We start from the raw sequence: 17,509 nt of genomic DNA on the forward strand, positions 1-17,509 counted from the left end.
GTCCTCCGTGGTGTCTGCCCAATTAGCATTGGATAACACTGGGGTGTATTCTTTAAACCCCCACGGTCATCCTCTCCTTTAACCGACATAATCTCTTCGGCAATCTCCTGCTGCGTAATTAGCATATTAAATAAGTTACCCTGTGTGGCAACATGGCTGTATTTATCATCGGCAACGAGACACAATTAAAACATATAAATATGAATAAATGTACCGTAGTGAGTCTACATTTCAACAGGTTTCAATAGGCCATGCTCTGGTTGGGTGGTTTGATAATGAAGGGGACAATGCTGTGAATGATCTAACCCTAAATGCTTGAAGCTGGCTAATTGCTGTGAAGAAGAGGACAAGCAATCTGCTAATTAACTAATAATGGGAGAGCAAGAAAGATGAGCAGCGGGACTACAGCTTTACAGGATCTATTGCTTTCCTTTAGTTTTTTTTAATGACAAGGGCTGCAGGGCTCAGTCTTCAATGTTAAAGTGTAGGAGGTCTGAAAGCATGAGCTAATTATCAAATCTGAAGCTCTTGGCACAACATCCGGGTTGTCGTTTGTATAGTATAGTATTATGTAGAACCATTTCCATTTTGATAGAAGCATATGACAAATAATTTGGATCCTCAACCATATAGGGTTTTTAAATGGGATATTTTTTTGCAGATAGCATGCGGCAATCAGAAACAATATTAATTTGTGTGTAACCAAATTACACATCAAATTCAACCGGGGCGGAGGAGCAGAAGTTTTTGTCAGTTGCCAAATTGATATTCCTGAGCAATTAAGAAGTGATACATACTGTGTATCTCCATAATGAAATGGTGCCAAAGCCTGACATTTCTGAAAATTAATTGGAATGTCCTATTTTTGCGCCGGTGCAGATGAAGCACAGGGACCTTGCGCAAATTAAGTGAGAATTTTCGTAAAGTTGTATGGATCGCCTTTCTTTCCCTCTGCATATGTTCACATTTTTAACGGCTCGTGACGTCACCCGCATTGAGGGTGCACTAGACGGGATGGTCACTTCAAATTAGATGGTGCAGTGCAATTTTTGTTATTCGTGTCAAAGGAATTATTAAACAACGGCTCAAACAATTGTCTATATATGACTGATTTTCCATCAAAGTTACTCCAAAGAACTTTTATTTTGTGTTGATTTTGTGAGCACGAGCTTAGCTTTGTTCTTCACTTCTATAAAAGATCTAAATATTGAAGACTTTCTTCAGATCTTTTTTACAGATAAAGCTACTACTAAAAATCAGATAAAACGTAACAAAAATCTTAAACAGGCTAACTCTAAAAACAACAGTTCTTTATGGTTTTATCTTTTCTCACATTACACATTGTCATTTCATCCACTGCTCAAATGAAACTAATTGAAGTGGAGCTTAAAACATCTCATCTGCAACCTGCACACTCATTCAACAGTGAAGAAGTGTCCAAGCCGATCTGGAAATCATAGTTCATAAATTGTAATTGTCACACTCTGCAGAGAGAAGTCGAGAGGGAAAGAGGCTCATCCTAAATCTGTGGCAGCCAGGCCATCGTAATTATCTCTTAACTATGCCGCAGTCTCCCTCTCTAACTCAGGGCTGTCGTCGGCACCTGATCACTACATAAATACCTGAGGATTGGCCTGGAGCGACGGCGGAGTACGGAATAAAACTGCTCCTACGTGGTGATTGGTAGCCGCCGCTGGATTGCCTTTATAATGTCAGGAGTTGTGGCCACGACACTGTAACAGTAATTGGCTGCGAGTTGGATATATTCCAATTTCCTTTGAAAGTCTCGATCAAAAATCTCTGAACAGACCAAATGCATAATATCAACAGCAGATCACAAAACAGTACACAGCACACAGAGAACTGTTAGATCCATATGTTGTGATTTAACACACCATTAATCTCTGCCTCTCATGGGGAGCTGCTCTACTGCAAGCCCTGGGATAAAGCAGAAAAAAGGGCATATCCTCATAAAGGGCTCATACAAATCCCTCATCTATCCATCTGTCTTGCGCTTTCTATTGTATTGTCTCCTACTCGTCTGTTCTCCCTTTGTCTATGCTGTCGCCACTTTTCTTTCTCCCACTCCATTGCTCTGTCCCTCTCACTGGGCTTCATCTCCCTCAGTTCCCCAGTCACCAACAGTCTCTCTCCTCTCCATCTCCTGATGTATTGTTAGAAAGTCAAAAACTCTGTCTTCCAGCGAGATAAAAATAGTATGTAGCAGCACGAAATATTGAATTTAGGAAAAAATAGGATGCAGTTTCTGGAAATAAATGCAGCATACACTGTAGACACCATACACCATTTCATTCAACACGATTAGATCCTGAACACATGTTATCCAGATAAAATACGTTTTTTTTTCAGAGGCCTTGTTCCTTCCTACCGTTTTCTCTGAACTGGACCACTACGAGGCACATGTGATGTATTAATAACTAACAGCGAGGAATTTTCAAGTTGCGCCTTTGCTCCACACAAAGCTAAAGCACAGCAGCATCTTCCCTTCATCGCAGGTTTTTTCCCCCAAGTCAGATGACTCACATGGCTACAAAGGAGAGCTGCTCCTTGGTGAGGTTGAGGGGGTGATTGGACACAGAGATGCCGTACTGGCTGGGATCCTGTCCTGTTGGCAGATTTCCCCTCAGGATGGCGTTGTTTGACACACTGAGGAAGGACGCCATGCCGTGCCATGCCTCGTTGTAGAACCACACCTGGAGAGGTAGAGACACGCATTAGAACTGAGAACAGCATTTTTGCGCTCGCTTTGGATGTCTCCAACGGTAACAAACTACATCCAACATCGATTCATTTGACTCTGGACGTATAATGGAGAAAGATTTACCATGCAGGTTATGAATTAGGAGACATTTATTTTTAGAGATTGATGTCTTCATCAAAAAGGTAACCAAGACATTTGTCCAATTGTTTTGCAGCACTGAGTCCCAATTCAAGTCGTCTCAGTTTATTAAAAGACATGGCTTTGTTTCTTTGCTTTGTTGGATATCTGACTAGCCAGGAAAGTAGCCCAGACAGTTACAAAAGAATGGTTAAGCAGCATCAGTGTGCTAGTTGTAAAGCAAGTTGTAAACAATCAGCTTTTTAGAAGGGCTTATAAGACCTCTGTACCGCTTTTATGGCAAGAGAAAGTATGTAGAATCACCTAATTCACAGATGAAGACATGGAGAACACATTGCCATTTTAAGATACACCAAGCTTCTTGTGCAATGGGGAAATGTCCAGCACAGTGTTGGGCTACGCTGAATTCACCTGTATATTTTTGTCTCGGAATGATAAAGAGTAAGTGATAACAATTGATTAGTGTCCACTTAGTGCACAAAACGCACTCCGAAGAGCGAGGGGTCAAATAATCACTCAAAACTTTTTTCAGGACAACGTGCTGATCTATGAGATTAAGCAATTGAGCTGAAAAACATTCCTTTTATATTCAACAGAAGATAAAAGCCCTGCAATGAATGCCAAATCCCAATGCGAACTGCAGAGCCAGAGAAAAAAACACTTTTGCACAAAAAAATGTATGTAAGTGATTCTCTGACTCTGTGGCTGCTGGGGTTGAGAAGAAAAAGAATGTTATGATAGAGAGTGGGAGTGAGAGGAATCCCTGCTGATAGTGCATTGCTAATTAAGAGTGGATGGTGGTTGAATGTCAGACTAACATAACACTGCATCACAGAGGAGGATATGGAGTACACCAACAGATGTGAACGCACACACACACACTTGCCTTTCCGTCTCTTCTCGTTGTATCTCAGATACACACATCGACCAATATTTATATTATTTTCACTCTCATATTTTCTTCAGCCTGTAGTTTCTGAAAGGTCTGCGGATAAAATATAATTTGATCAAATCAGTAGAGATTTAAGAGCACATGCTTGGAGAGGAAATCTTGAGAAGATATAGGATAATGGCAATCCACATTGCATTCCAGAAATCCGGAATGGAACCCGGACAATCTGGAACAGAACTCTTAGACACTTTAAACTTTAAACAGAAGCCTGATATATTTGTAAGATTTAATGAAGGTAAACACAGTGACACTGTGCTCAGATGTGGCACTTTTTTCAGAGGCTGCAGGTTTATCAACACTCCATGTTTTATGGGGCCAAACCACCCAATCAGATTTTAGGAGAGGATTGCTGAATCGATGAAATCAAAAATACCTTGGAGAGGATATTTGGTGTTGGTGGGGCAGACTTCGCTTGTGATCCTACAACTGCATCATTGTTAAACCTAGATTCATCTCAACCAACTTACACATTGATGCATTAGCAATCTAATAATGTCATATATAATAATATATCAGTCACAAGGGCCACCTTTCTACTAAGTACTTTTTCTTTTAATAGAAACAGCAGTGAAATAGTAGCAGTGAAATAGGCCTACAGGTAAAACCAACAGGGGCAGACTGAACCAACCTCCAACTAAAAGGGCCCTAAACAGCTATAGATGTATGATGTTTAGATATATACAAATAGTATTATTCTAACTCATTGTACCCCCCAAAAAAGGCCCCAACAGCACGAAAATAAATATCACTTGAAGTTAACGTTTGAATGCAGGACTGTTACTTCTTCTACTACCACTGCCAATACTAACATTCCCAGTTATAGAAAGGGTGAAAAGTATAGCAAGATACACTGGATCTGTCCAAAACATCACGGTCAGCCTTTACTAGAAATGTAAGCAACTGTAACTCAATATTAATTTAACTATCGAGCATTAGAAATTGAATGTTAAACCTTCAACAGACGGTAAATATATTTAAGCACATTGAACTGATAATGCCTCTCTTTCAAATTGGAATGGAACGGTATTCAGAGGACTACTTTTAGTACTGTTAATAATAAAAGCTATACATATCCATCCATCCATTTTCAATACCGCTTATCCTCATTAGGGTCGCGGGGGCGCTGGAGCCTATCCCAGTTGACATAGGGCGAAGGCAGGGGACACCCTGGACAGGCCGCCAGTCCATCGAGGGCACATGTAGGGACATACAACCATTCACTCTCACATTCACACCTATGGGCAATTTAGAGATCAATTAACCTGCAGCATGTCTTTGGACTGTGGGAGGAAGCCGGAGAGCCCGGAGAGAACCCACGCTGCCACGGGGAGAACATGCAAACTCCACACCGACCGGGAATCGAACCCGCGGCCCTCTTGCTGTGAGGCGACAGTGCTAGCCACTACACCACCGTGCAGCCAGCTATACATATGTCATATTTAATTAAGTTTTGATATGTTTCCATGCGAGAAAGTAAATGTTTAGATTCAATATGTGATCAGTTTGTCCAAATAAAGCCTTTTCTGAAACTTCTCCTAACATGTAGAAGAACTACAGTGGCGAAAACAAGACTGGCCCTATTTAGAGCCAGTGTGTGTCTGTTCTGGCTCCATGTAGAGGACCTGCTCCATATGTAAATATAAACAGCTTGTTCTAAGGTTGTTGTTGTTAACGATTCTTAGTTAGTTACGATTCTTATTTTCAGTTGATTTTACGGAAGACAAAGTTGTGAATATTATGTTTTATTTCTGCTAATAGATCCCTAAATGCTACATACAGTTCCTTTAAGTAGGAATTTGAACACAGGACTTCTATTCGTAGTGGAGTGTTTTTAGATTGTTGCATTGGTACTTTTACTTAAATAAATGATGTGTGTACTTCTTCCACAACTGATATAGTCAAAGTACACACTATCCTAAGCTTTGAGACTGCGTGTTACGTCATTGCACACCCTTTCCCATTCTGTACAAAGATTAAGGACACACTATTTGCATTAGTAGACTGAGCCATCGTGCCGTATCCTACCTTTACAGTAATCTACTCATGAGCCAAGGTGTCATTATTAACCCGCCACCGTATGATTTTTTTATTATGTCGGCATTAGAATTTCTAATTAAGTAAATTGCACGAGTAGAAAGATGAGTAGACACGTTTTATGTGGGTATGCACCTTGACTGGCTCCGAATACATCCCGTTTCTCATAATCACCAGTGTTCCTCCGTAGAAATCTGAACTGCAGCTGAATTATTTCACCTCAGAGATCATTAAACTTTAATCTCATCATAATCCCAAACAGCAGAGCAAACGGGCGCACTGCAATTACTACCTTTAGGTTGTCTCTGGTTCCCAGCTTCTTCAGCAGCGTCGCAGACTTCTGGAGGATCTGGTCAGTCAAATTATCCTAATGAAGATGAGGAAAACAAGACAACAACAACAACAGTTGGAGTCTTAATTGGATACACTTGGAACACCACTGCTCTTTGAAATGCAAAGCATAAGGCAGAGGGAGACAAGAATTAAGACTTCCCGGGAGCACTTGGGTGCTGAGACACCCAATTTTCCTCAGACTTGTGAGAAATGTACTCCACTCATGTTGCATATGAAATGAGCCTTGGGATGAGGGCTTGAGATGACAGGCGATTTCCAAAGTGTCATGTTGATACCATGCTGTTCAGCATAAGAGCTCTGAGCACATTACTCATGTGATATAAATGCAAATGGACCCCCTGTTGGACCCTGCCCTCATAGGGGCGGGAGTGGATGTGGCATGGTGAGTAGTGGTCGGTGGAGGGAAAGTGTCGGTGACATCTGGGGAGAGAGGTTGGGGGTAGACGAAATGAGAGGAGAAATATCAAGAGAGACATCCCAAGAATGCAGGAGTTTGCTCAGGTGCAAGTGCTTGTCCCCTCTGAGTGAGAGTGGAAAGGAATAGACACAAAAGATATCGCAGTCCCCAGGACGAGGACCATCATGCCAGTCGAGGTCTCACTTTTTCTACCCGGCAATCCTTCACTCAGCCAATCCTAACCGACATCCTGACATTCTCAGAAATTTGACAACATTTAAAGTGTATTCAGATGCTTTTTATCTGCCCTGCCATACATCTAGTATGCTTTCAGTAACATAGCATAAACTCTTCATCACTTTTCCATAACACCGCATAAAAGCTGGGAACCCTCCTCTGCCCCCGCAAAGAAAAGCCTCCATCAAATAACATCAACTCTGCTCCAAGACATAACCTATTCCTACACCGGGCACAGAGCAAGTCTTCTACTCTTGCCTGCAATGCTAACCTTTACAGCATTTATATATTTTTTTTTTTTGACTTCACCCCGGTTTGCATTGTGCCAAGAAGCAACGGGCAGCGTCATTAGGCGGCCTTACTGAGGATTAGCGGAGGCTGAGACAAGATGAGAAGTGGGCAAGCAGCTGCCCGGGTCTAATCCTTGACAAACTCCTCCCCGCTCAAGGACAATGACAAGGCTGGTTTGGCCAGTGGACCTGCCCCGTGCCACGGCTAACGACACAGCAATAAAGCCACTCGAGTGTGTGGCGACTTTCTTGGCTTCTATTCCAAAGTGGCCTGCACAGTTCAGTGGTCAAGTGCTCCCGGTGACTGACTGGTCACATGGTCCGTGGGACCGTGTGGTAATATGTTTCTGCATGTGTGCGTGTGTGTGTGTGTGTGTGTACTGAAAGCTTGCCAGGAAGGAGAACTTTTGTTAATTAAGGGGCTTATTTCTGGGAAAACTATAAATGGGGAAGAAAATGTTGTTTGAGAAAATTACCATAGATTACAGGGAACAGTAATGACATTAATACCATCTACATAACACACATTATGGGATAACATTGTAGGGCCTAATTTGACAATTTCCAGCACACAGGCTTTCTTGTTCTAACCGTCCCCTTCACTTCTTGCAACACCAAACCTTCTTTCTCCACAGGAAATGCAATTCAACTGAACTTTCAGAGCTCGCTTCCCAGCCTGCACAGGTGGCTCAGAAGAGAGCCAGACACATGCACTTTAACAACATGGAATGCAGAGCTGGGACGGTTAATGCTCGGCCATTAGGGTTACATCATCGCTGCTGCACGAATTAAAGTCACATTAGCGAGGCGATCCAAGAGACAGAAAAGGGAGTCTGTGTAGGGATGAGACCGGAGACGCCTGAGGGCAAAGCAATGTGCTGATCTCAAAGTAGTTTGAGGGTCCAAAAATCTGAAATGTTAATGAGAGACTGTGTGTATGCAAGAGAGAGATACAAGGTGGGGACAAGTGCGTTGCCGTGTAGATCACGAAACACGGTGCCGAATTAAAAGTGTATGGATGTAATGAAATGGGTTACATTTCATTACATCCATACGAATTGAGGTGGTGAAAGTAGCAAAAAGGTTTGCAGGATTGCGTGTGTTCTTGTGCGATAAAGACCAAGGTTCCTTGATTTCTTCAAGGCAATGCACATACAATCGGAGCCTGTTGCCATGGACACTCAACAGAATGGATTTGAAGAATGTAGCCCTCCTCTCCTCTTTGCTTTCATTCTTTTTTGTCAATCATTCAAGAATACAGCGGGGTCCAAAAGTCCCCAACAAATAACATCACCTGTGCCCGAGATACAAAGCGAACTGAACAAAGAAAGCCATGCTCCAATTCGGAGCAACTGGCAAACTGCAGAGTTGATAGGATAAAATTTATTTCGAACCACTTCTTCAGGCACTAAACTAGTTAAAACATTCAGTGTTGGAGAAGGACTTACAATGCAACAGAACAACCAACCCACAAGGCCAGATTCCGCCGACATGGGTGAGAAATCTCAATTAAAATTCAAAAACCTAGGTGTATTATCTTGATTGAAGATACAAATGTGGGTTTCTTTTTGAAAGGTTAACCTTTTTTTGTGGTTTCAGGGAATCTATAAACAACACATTTAAAGATCAGCACAATGGTGCCATGAGGGAGGTGTTATTAAAGTTTTAGCGTTGCAGATGAACAAATAGACTATTCAAATAATGCTTTGGTATCAACAAGTTCGCCTTGCGAATGCCAATATATATTACATACCTGAGAGGAACTGAATAGGTCTTTTAGATCCCTGAATGAAGCTTCGATTGCTGCCTCGCTCATACGGACTTGGGAGTTGACACCTCCGACAGAGATGCCGCCGTACCTGGAGTGGGGGCAAAAAGCAGAAAGAGAGGGAGGTTCAGGTGGAGCTAAGGGCATGTGAGTAATGTCAAGGATACACACACTCATGGATGTTTTACACTTGCTCTGTATAGCTACACACACTCTCTTTGTGATAAGAAAAAAGACAGCAACCCACAAAATGCCTGAGGAAAGTCACTCGGTTCTAAAGTGCGACAAGAATAAAATATTATTTAAGTATTTAAAACCTTAAATGCTGCGGCATATTTAAACGAGAATTACCGCCACATGTCCGTCCAAAACCATAATGTCATAATTAACATACAAATTCTGGAGTGCCCTTGACGTATGACCACCCAATTCAAATCAGTTTATCCTTGAGTATAATATGTTAACACAAATGGGACATTCATATATGGGGACAGACAACCAGACAACAAAATAAAAACTCTTGAGAAAAGTTGATATTCACAATATCCTTAAGTTACCTTGTTTTACCCGAGTGTTCAAAAGTCTTGACCAAGAAGTCTGTCATGTTCCGTCCAGTTAGATTCAACAATGTGTCTGTTGTGTTCTGGATCCTCTGTTAGAAAGAGAAAAAAACAAAAAGAAAGAAGTTGAAATGTTGGAAGTCGAAAAAAATAAATCAACACTATTGGTTTGCCATTTGTTATTGTAATAGTGAGGTTAAACCTTAATAGATTTTTGGGGCACTCGCTTTAAACACATAACTGACATATTATCACCTTATTAAGTTTATATATCGGCTGAATATATAAGCTTTCTTCTGCTGAAAACATGAATCAAAACAAAACAAAATAAGTTGATAGATGCCAAAATGCTCCGCAGTGTAACGCCTTTCACATTATACATAGTCAAATCATCCAAAGGTATTACAACATATTGCTTAGAGCTACTGTACATTTAATATTGCTTGCTACATTTGAAGTTTACATGCTGTGATCGAGGGATTGCCTCCACACGGCAGAAAAATTGTTTCAAAACGTTGGTTTGCAAAGCTAATCTGAAGATTTTCGTGCAAAAAGCGACACTTTTTCTTTTACTTATGGAAGGATCTAAAACGTGCGCATGCACTGCAGCACTTAACTGTGGCTGTAGTGCAGCATCATGAGCAGAGAGGCTCACCCCAGAGACACTCAGCTGCTCAGCCACCCATGAAAACTCACCCGGTAGATGTAAAATCAACAAAACTTAACAGAACATTTGGCAGGTGATATCTGTTTGCAGTACTATGGAACATATTACCCTTATCATAATAGTCAGTAATGCCTGGCTAAGGGAGGACTGGCTGAAATCGAGACCCCCCCCAGCCAATGCTGTGTCTAATGTCAAAGCACCCTTATTAGATGCCCTTCTGTGGATAAATGGGTACATTCAAACATCCAATTAAGGGAGGGTGCGACTCACCACCCTGAATGCACTCTACGATGCGTGGACTGATACTTTACACACACACACACACTCCTGCTGACACCAAGCTGCTTTAGCCTTGCTTATTCAGAGAGGTAACGCAATGCTAATTAGCAACGTGATCCTTGATAAAAGAATTGAGACCCCTGACTGCAAGGCAATTTACCAGCAACACCCCCTAGTTATGCTGGTTATCTATCCTTCTGTACACACAGCTTGATGTGCATGCTTTGGGTACACACGGTGTGTTGTGTGTTACGTTTGTGCGTAGACCAATTCTTTATCACATATAGCATCTAGTAGACACATGGCATGGCAGTGTCAAGGGCTATAGAAGCAGCATTAAAGCAAAAAGAGGAGATGAGAATATGCTGGAGTAAATCAAGGAGGAGGAGACGAATAAAGAGAGTTTAGAGGGTTAAAAACAAATAGGATGAATAAGAAAGCAGAGCAAGAGCAGATTGGTGATAGAAACGTAAGTTACAAAGAGAGCACATGGAGGAAAGAGAAAGAGGAGGTGCACTGGAATCACAAGGAAAAGAACAAACAGAAGGAGAAAGCAGAGGAAGAAGAGGACCCATCTGGCTTATGAATCAGAGATAAGGAGAAGGAATGGCACATCCACCTTGGCTTATCTCTGAACAAACATGCTTCTCTTTCAAAAAGCCACAGGAACTCGGGGAAACAAATACAACCAAAAATAAGAGCTTTTACACTCCGCTGTGTGTACATTGAGTTATACAGGAGTATACAGTCAGTGTGGGTCTAATTATATTGGCCGTGGTCCATATCCCCATCAAAAAGACTGAAATTGGAACACAAGGTGATTGCACAATACCCGGTCCTCTATCTCTTGTTCATTACCTGGGAACAGCTTCATAGTGCTTGGCATTCTGTACATGATATCAGTTCCCCACAACACAGTCGTAGCTTGATAGCTCGGGAAGCAAACAGGGGTGAGGGAAATGTAAACTAAGGAGTAATCAAATCTGTTGAATGAGCTGGCATACTGGAGCACTGACGAGATAAGAGGCCGTGCTGTGTTCATATTAATCTTGGCATTGTTTACGTCGCGCTGCACCTCGAAGGTAAAATTAAAATGTTATCTTGTGTGCGAAATAAAATAGAAAAAGCAATGTCGGGAAAGCTGAATCATCTATAATGTTATGTTAAGTTGTCACTGTATGATGATCAGGTTAATTGTTTTGTTGTTGCTGCAAAGCAAATAGATTTCTGCCAGTCTGAAGTTGTTACTAATATTTAACTTATTATAACATGATGTGTTTGTAGTGACAGTGACAGGTGGCCCTCTGTGAATGCGTGTGTATTAAAGGAGCTGCATTTCATTGTGTTGTGTGATCATACCACAACGATCCGTTCAAAACAATACCATTCGATAATAGCTGGAGTAGTGTGGGATGCGCTCGCCGGGTAGCAACACACAGTTATTAACCACAGCTAAAAGCTGCTCCGGCTATTCTGTCCGAGATCATGAGAGATTGAGTTGCACACATCCACGCCCGATGACAGATTTTCCTCCGGAGCCTTTCTGTTCCGTTTAGCCGTAACAAAGGGAAAGCGCCGCCTCATCAACCATGTGCCTCACCTCACAATTCAATGACCTTTCTGCTTTTGTTTGAGCATCTCTTGCCTTCCAGTGAGAGGGTTGCTCTGGACAGGTACTTTTACACTAAAATGGATCTGCGGGTGTTGAGAGTGAAAGTGACAAATCAACAGGGCCCAGCAGAGAAAGGATGTGTCAGCCTGTTGTGTTCGCCAGGTTGAGTATCGGCCGGCGGGCTTTGGAACTGATCTGCAGTTAGTTGGATTTGTTCTTTGCCAACAGCTGTTGTTGGAGAAAAAAAAACGCTATCAGATTTCAAGTTTACAAGTTTGTTGTGGGTTCAGTGAATACGTTATGACATTAACTGGCAAAAATATGTCTGCTCTGCTCTAAGGATTTTTTTACATTGTAAATGAATACTAATTATGCTGCATTGTACAATAATCACTTTCTTTTCTGAAGGTACAACAAATACTCTTGCTGTAAAGACTTATTTCCTGTTAACAAGGTTTTTCTCCCCCCTCAAACTGACAAACTATAGTAGATAATGGTGTTTGTATTTCCTCTGCAGAACTTCTCTTTTTTCCCACACCAATGGTCAGCCAATGGCCAACTTCAATACACTGATTGATGAGACCAAGGAGAGTAATTTGTAAGCAAGCTCTCTTGTTAGGCGAGTCTCCAAATGATAAATACATCAATCGTAATTCTGTGAACGTGGCGGCTTTATCAATTCCTCTGCACACATGATGGCCTATTCATCTATGAAGGTTAAATATCACCAGTGAATGGGAGTCAATACCTCAGAATTGATAATGGGCTGTTGCCTGCCATTTCCATGGAAACACTCCCTCCTGTGGTGATGTGTCTGTGTTTTTTTTCCCCCTTTCTCGTCTTTTCTCAAGGGCATATTCGGAGGATGGGCAAGATAAAAGAAGAAATTTTTTTTTTTTAAAAGTAAAGTGCGAAGCTGGTACACTTTGTCAAGATTTATTCAGCAGGGGAAGCTTTCAGGTCAAAGGGAATACATCCTCACAATGTACTCGGCTTCTGTGGGTGGTCTCTGCCTTGGATTTGTATTGAATTCGTAGCCCCCGTGTGATGGGCCACAGTCTACAGGTAAGCAAAGCATATATGTTCCCACACACATGAAATAAACTCAGTGCATATTTATATCAAGCAGCCTGTCACAATCCATATCTGTAACAATATTCATCCTACCTCACAAGCAACGCTTCTCTGCAAAAATGATATTCTCAGAGTTCATGCTGTATATCTGAGCATGACAGCCACACTAAAGTTTCTATGCCATGACCTTACACTTCATTTCAAACTGTAAACTGTAGGTTGTGGCCCACTGGTGGATTGCCGTTAAAAGCAGGGAGGCAACGCAAATCGGAGAAGTGTGGAGGGTTATGGTCTACAGTTACTCACTGAACCAGACCAATGCGCCGGGGTCTTTTCACTAACACTGGGACAAACAAGTGACCACGAGCAACCATTTCACCTCATAATCACACTGTATGTTTCTGCCATATTAACTCACACACCCCAGTGGTGTAAATCTTTCAATGTTTCAGATGAAGAAATAAAAGTCTGCAAAGCTTGCTGGCTTTCTGTGTTACAAAGACTGACCCCACTGCCACATAAATAAAGTGTTTCATTATGCAAAATGATGGTAATGAACGGAGAAATGTGACTATTGGAAGTATGTGCATTGCATACAAATGCTTTCCCTTTCTCACTTGTCTTCTGCTATATTCTCTTTTCTTGTAGAAGCTTCTTATTCTTCGTCTACAGTTCTTCTCACACAGCGGGAGATGACCGGCAATAATCTTGTTGCATCATTATGACTCAATGTCCTCAAGGTTGTTACCATGCAAAAATGAGAGTGCCATGTAATATCCTTTTACAGGATCTGGATTGGAAGTTGTAAATAAAAGAGCAATGATGCAAGTGAATGTAACAAGATGTAGACAATAATTGGCCTTTGTAAATGGTCTTTTTTATTGAGGCTAAGTGTACTAAAAATGCCAGCTACATGTAAAATGACACAATAAAGAAGAAATCCAGCAAAGTAGTGAAAACTCATAGAATAACAGAAATTGATTCAGGCTGAGAAACACTGAAATGAAAGAATGAGTGAGGTTGTATACAATGGGAGAAGCAGGTGGTAAGGAAAATAGCAAAATAAAATAGAGGGTTAGAAAAAAAAAAAGACCTTGATGGCCTTGCACGATAAAGAATGATACAAAGATACAAGTAGCGCCTCAACAAATGGGGGTTTCCTTGACAGTGCTGTCATGAGCTAGGAACAAAAACGTCAGGGAAAAGAAAAAGGTTACACAAAGGGCACATCTCTTGTTTGGCTGTCTCAACAATCATCCTATAACATGATACCTGGACAGTTGCTCCTTTAAAGTGGCCCTTGATGGCCTTGTCACAGGAAGGAGCACACAGCAAGACTCATACAAGTTCAACGAGCCATTACAGATCTGTAGAGAGTGCGAAATGGCACATAACATAGTGTTGGATATTGTATAGAGGAGGTATAGGGGGTGGGAAAGAGTGGGAGTGAGTGGCATATGAGTGCAGCAGTTTCAAATTGTGTCATTTCACATCCTGCCTCTCTGTGTGTCGTCTTTGTTCAAATATTCGGTGGGCAATTCCATGACAACTATGAGACCAAATTATTTTAGATATATCTCTATTTGACGGAGTGGTTTCTAACAGGGCAATCTTTTTTTCTTTTTGTTTTAAACACTCCCTCACTTTCCCCTTAATAACTGAGATATAAAGGCGCTTTGCTACTTCGCAACTTTGCTTTGCAAATTAAACTTACAATGACGTTTAAAACTTATATAATATGCATAAAAGAGCTGACAATTAAAAAACAACTTGTAAGGCTATTTCATCCACAGTGAGGGTTGACTTTGTAACTGTCCATTGTGTCATTAGACCCCCTGACAAAGTGATACATTTATTTGATATAATGGTATTTTAAATCTATAAATACAACTATATTACCACAAAAGGCTTTAGGCCATGTTGCTGTATTTTAATTGTAATTATTATGTTTAATTAAAGTAAGTAATAAAAAACTCAAATAGTATCGCTGGAAAGTGAAATATATAACCACATTACTACGACACATTTTTGTTAATGTCACTTGAAAATGTGGTTCAGACTAATTAAATTGTATGTAGGTGAAGTTCGAGTGGGAAGCGTTGATAAGGTTGTCTGCTCTTGATGTGCAATCGAAAGATAAGTGTTCAACTTCATTATTATGAAGTGCTGATGATGACAACTGCTAGCTGTAGCACCAACAACCATCAGACAGCAGGCATTTAAATGTTCCTCAAAATAAAGGTTGACACTGTGGTTGTTGTTTATTCACTGAAGTGGAAATTCCTCTGGAATAATAACCCATAATATCCATTCAAAGTTGAAGAACACATATCAGGCAATTTTGTTAACGGGCATGTTAGAAAGCACAAGAAAGAGCTAGTTATACCGCACTTGAAATGTCGGGAGAACGGCAGAAAGAAAATCAACCTTTTTGAAAAGTGTTTGACATGATGAATATTATAGTATTTCTTTTTAAACCTGATAAAAAAAAAAGAAAAAGTGAAACGTTTGGAAACAGTGTGCAGACATTAGTCTTTAGCATAATACTATCAACGCGTCTATGCCATTTTTTACACCGACCTACACACACAGGATCTGCCACACCCTCCCACATCTGCAATCTGATTACACTGAACCAAGGCCCTCACGTTTCACATGTCACATGCACAACAATTACAAAGTGGCAGTCCAAGTGCCAGTCATTACCTTATGTCCCCAAATGAGGGATGATTGAACGCACTTGAAATAATTTGCTGAGATGTTATTGAAGTATGATGATCTGTTATCATTTTCAAACTGTTTCATAATAGCAGTTTGTCTGGCATGCTATTGCTTGTGAACGAAAAGCTATCCAAAGTGCACCACGACTGCACATTATCTATCTGTCTGTCTGTCTGTCTGTCTGTCTGTCTGTCTGTCTGTCTGTCTGTTCAATTCAATTCAGTTTATTTTGTATAGCCCAATATCGCAAATTACAAATTTGCCTCAGAGGGCTTTACAATATGTACACATACGACATCCCTGTCCCTGGACCTCACATCGGATCAGGAAAAACTCCCCAAAAATAACCTTTCACAGGGAAAAAAAAGGGAAGAAACCTTCAGGAGAGCAACAGAGGAGGATCCCTCTCCCCGGATGGACAGATGCAATAGATGTCATGTGTACAGAATGAACAGCATTACAGAGTTACATAAACACATTACATGAATATGACAATGTATGAATGGAACTCCAATCCATGAAACAGAAGGAGGTCTATCTATCTATCTATCTATCTATCTCTCTGTCTGTCTGTCTATCTATCTATATATCTATCTATCTCTCTGTCTATCTATATATCTGTCTATCTATCTATCTATCTTTCTTTCTATCTATCTATCTATCTTTGTATCTGTCTTTCTATCTATATATCTATCTATCTATCTATCTGTCTATCTATCTATCTATCTATCTATCTATCTATCTATCTATCTATCTATCTGCCTATCTATCTATCTATCTGTCTATCTATCTATCTATCTATCTATCTATCTATCTATCTGCCTATCTATCTATCTATCTGTCTATCTATCTGTCTATCTATCTATCTATCTATCTATCTGCCTATCTATCTATCTATCTTTGTATATATCTATCTCTCTGTCTATCTATCTGTCTATCTATCTATCTGTCTATCTATCTTTGTATATATCTATCTATCTGTCTATCTATCTATCTATCTATCTATCTATCTATCTATCTATCTGCCTATCTATCTATCTATCTGTCTATCTATCTGTCTATCTATCTATCTATCTATCTATCTGCCTATCTATCTATCTATCTTTGTATATATCTATCTCTCTGTCTATCTATCTATCTATCTATCTATCTATCTGCCTATCTATCTATCTATCTTTGTATATATCTATCTCTCTGTCTATCTATCTCTCTGTCTATCTATCTGTCTGTCTATCTATCTATCTATCTATCTTCTATCAATCTATCTGTCTATCTATCTATCTGTCTATCTATCTATCTTTTTAGCTGTCTATCTATCTATCTATCTCTCTGTCTATCTATCTATCTATCTATCTGCCTATCTATCTATCTATCTATCTTTGTATATATCTATCTCTCTGTCTATCTATCTGTCTATCTATCTATCTGTCTATCTATCTTTGTATATATCTATCTCTCTGTCTATCTATCTGTCTATCTATCTATCTATCTATATATCTATCTCTCTGTCTATATATCTGTCTGTCTATCTATCTATCTATCTATCTTCTATCTATCTATCTGTCTATCTATCTATCTGTCTATCTATCTATCTTTTTATCTGTCTATCTATCTATCTATCTATCTATCTCTCTGTCTATCTATCTATCTATCTATCTATCTGTCTATCTATCTATCTTTGTATCTGTCTTTCTTTCTATCTAT

The 17,509-nt window shown here is 40.3% G+C and overlaps 1 protein-coding gene across 1 annotated transcript in view; it reads right to left on the reverse strand.

The window, feature by feature from the left end:
* The window catches only part of LOC117747635 (phospholipid-transporting ATPase ABCA1-like), a 122,399-nt gene that overhangs the window by 37,444 nt on the left and 67,446 nt on the right, over positions 1–17,509 (reverse strand). Inside the window, exons 32-35 of the mRNA XM_034557023.1 lie at positions 9,450–9,544; positions 8,878–8,983; positions 6,139–6,213; positions 2,545–2,714 (exon numbers count right to left, since the gene is read on the reverse strand). Coding sequence (XP_034412914.1) covers positions 2,545–2,714; positions 6,139–6,213; positions 8,878–8,983; positions 9,450–9,544 — 446 coding nt within the window. The remainder of the gene's footprint in view (positions 1–2,544; positions 2,715–6,138; positions 6,214–8,877; positions 8,984–9,449; positions 9,545–17,509) is intronic.

Source organism: Cyclopterus lumpus, chromosome 18 (genome assembly GCF_009769545.1).
Source record: "Cyclopterus lumpus isolate fCycLum1 chromosome 18, fCycLum1.pri, whole genome shotgun sequence".
Classification (NCBI taxonomy): Eukaryota; Metazoa; Chordata; class Actinopteri; order Perciformes; family Cyclopteridae; genus Cyclopterus; species Cyclopterus lumpus.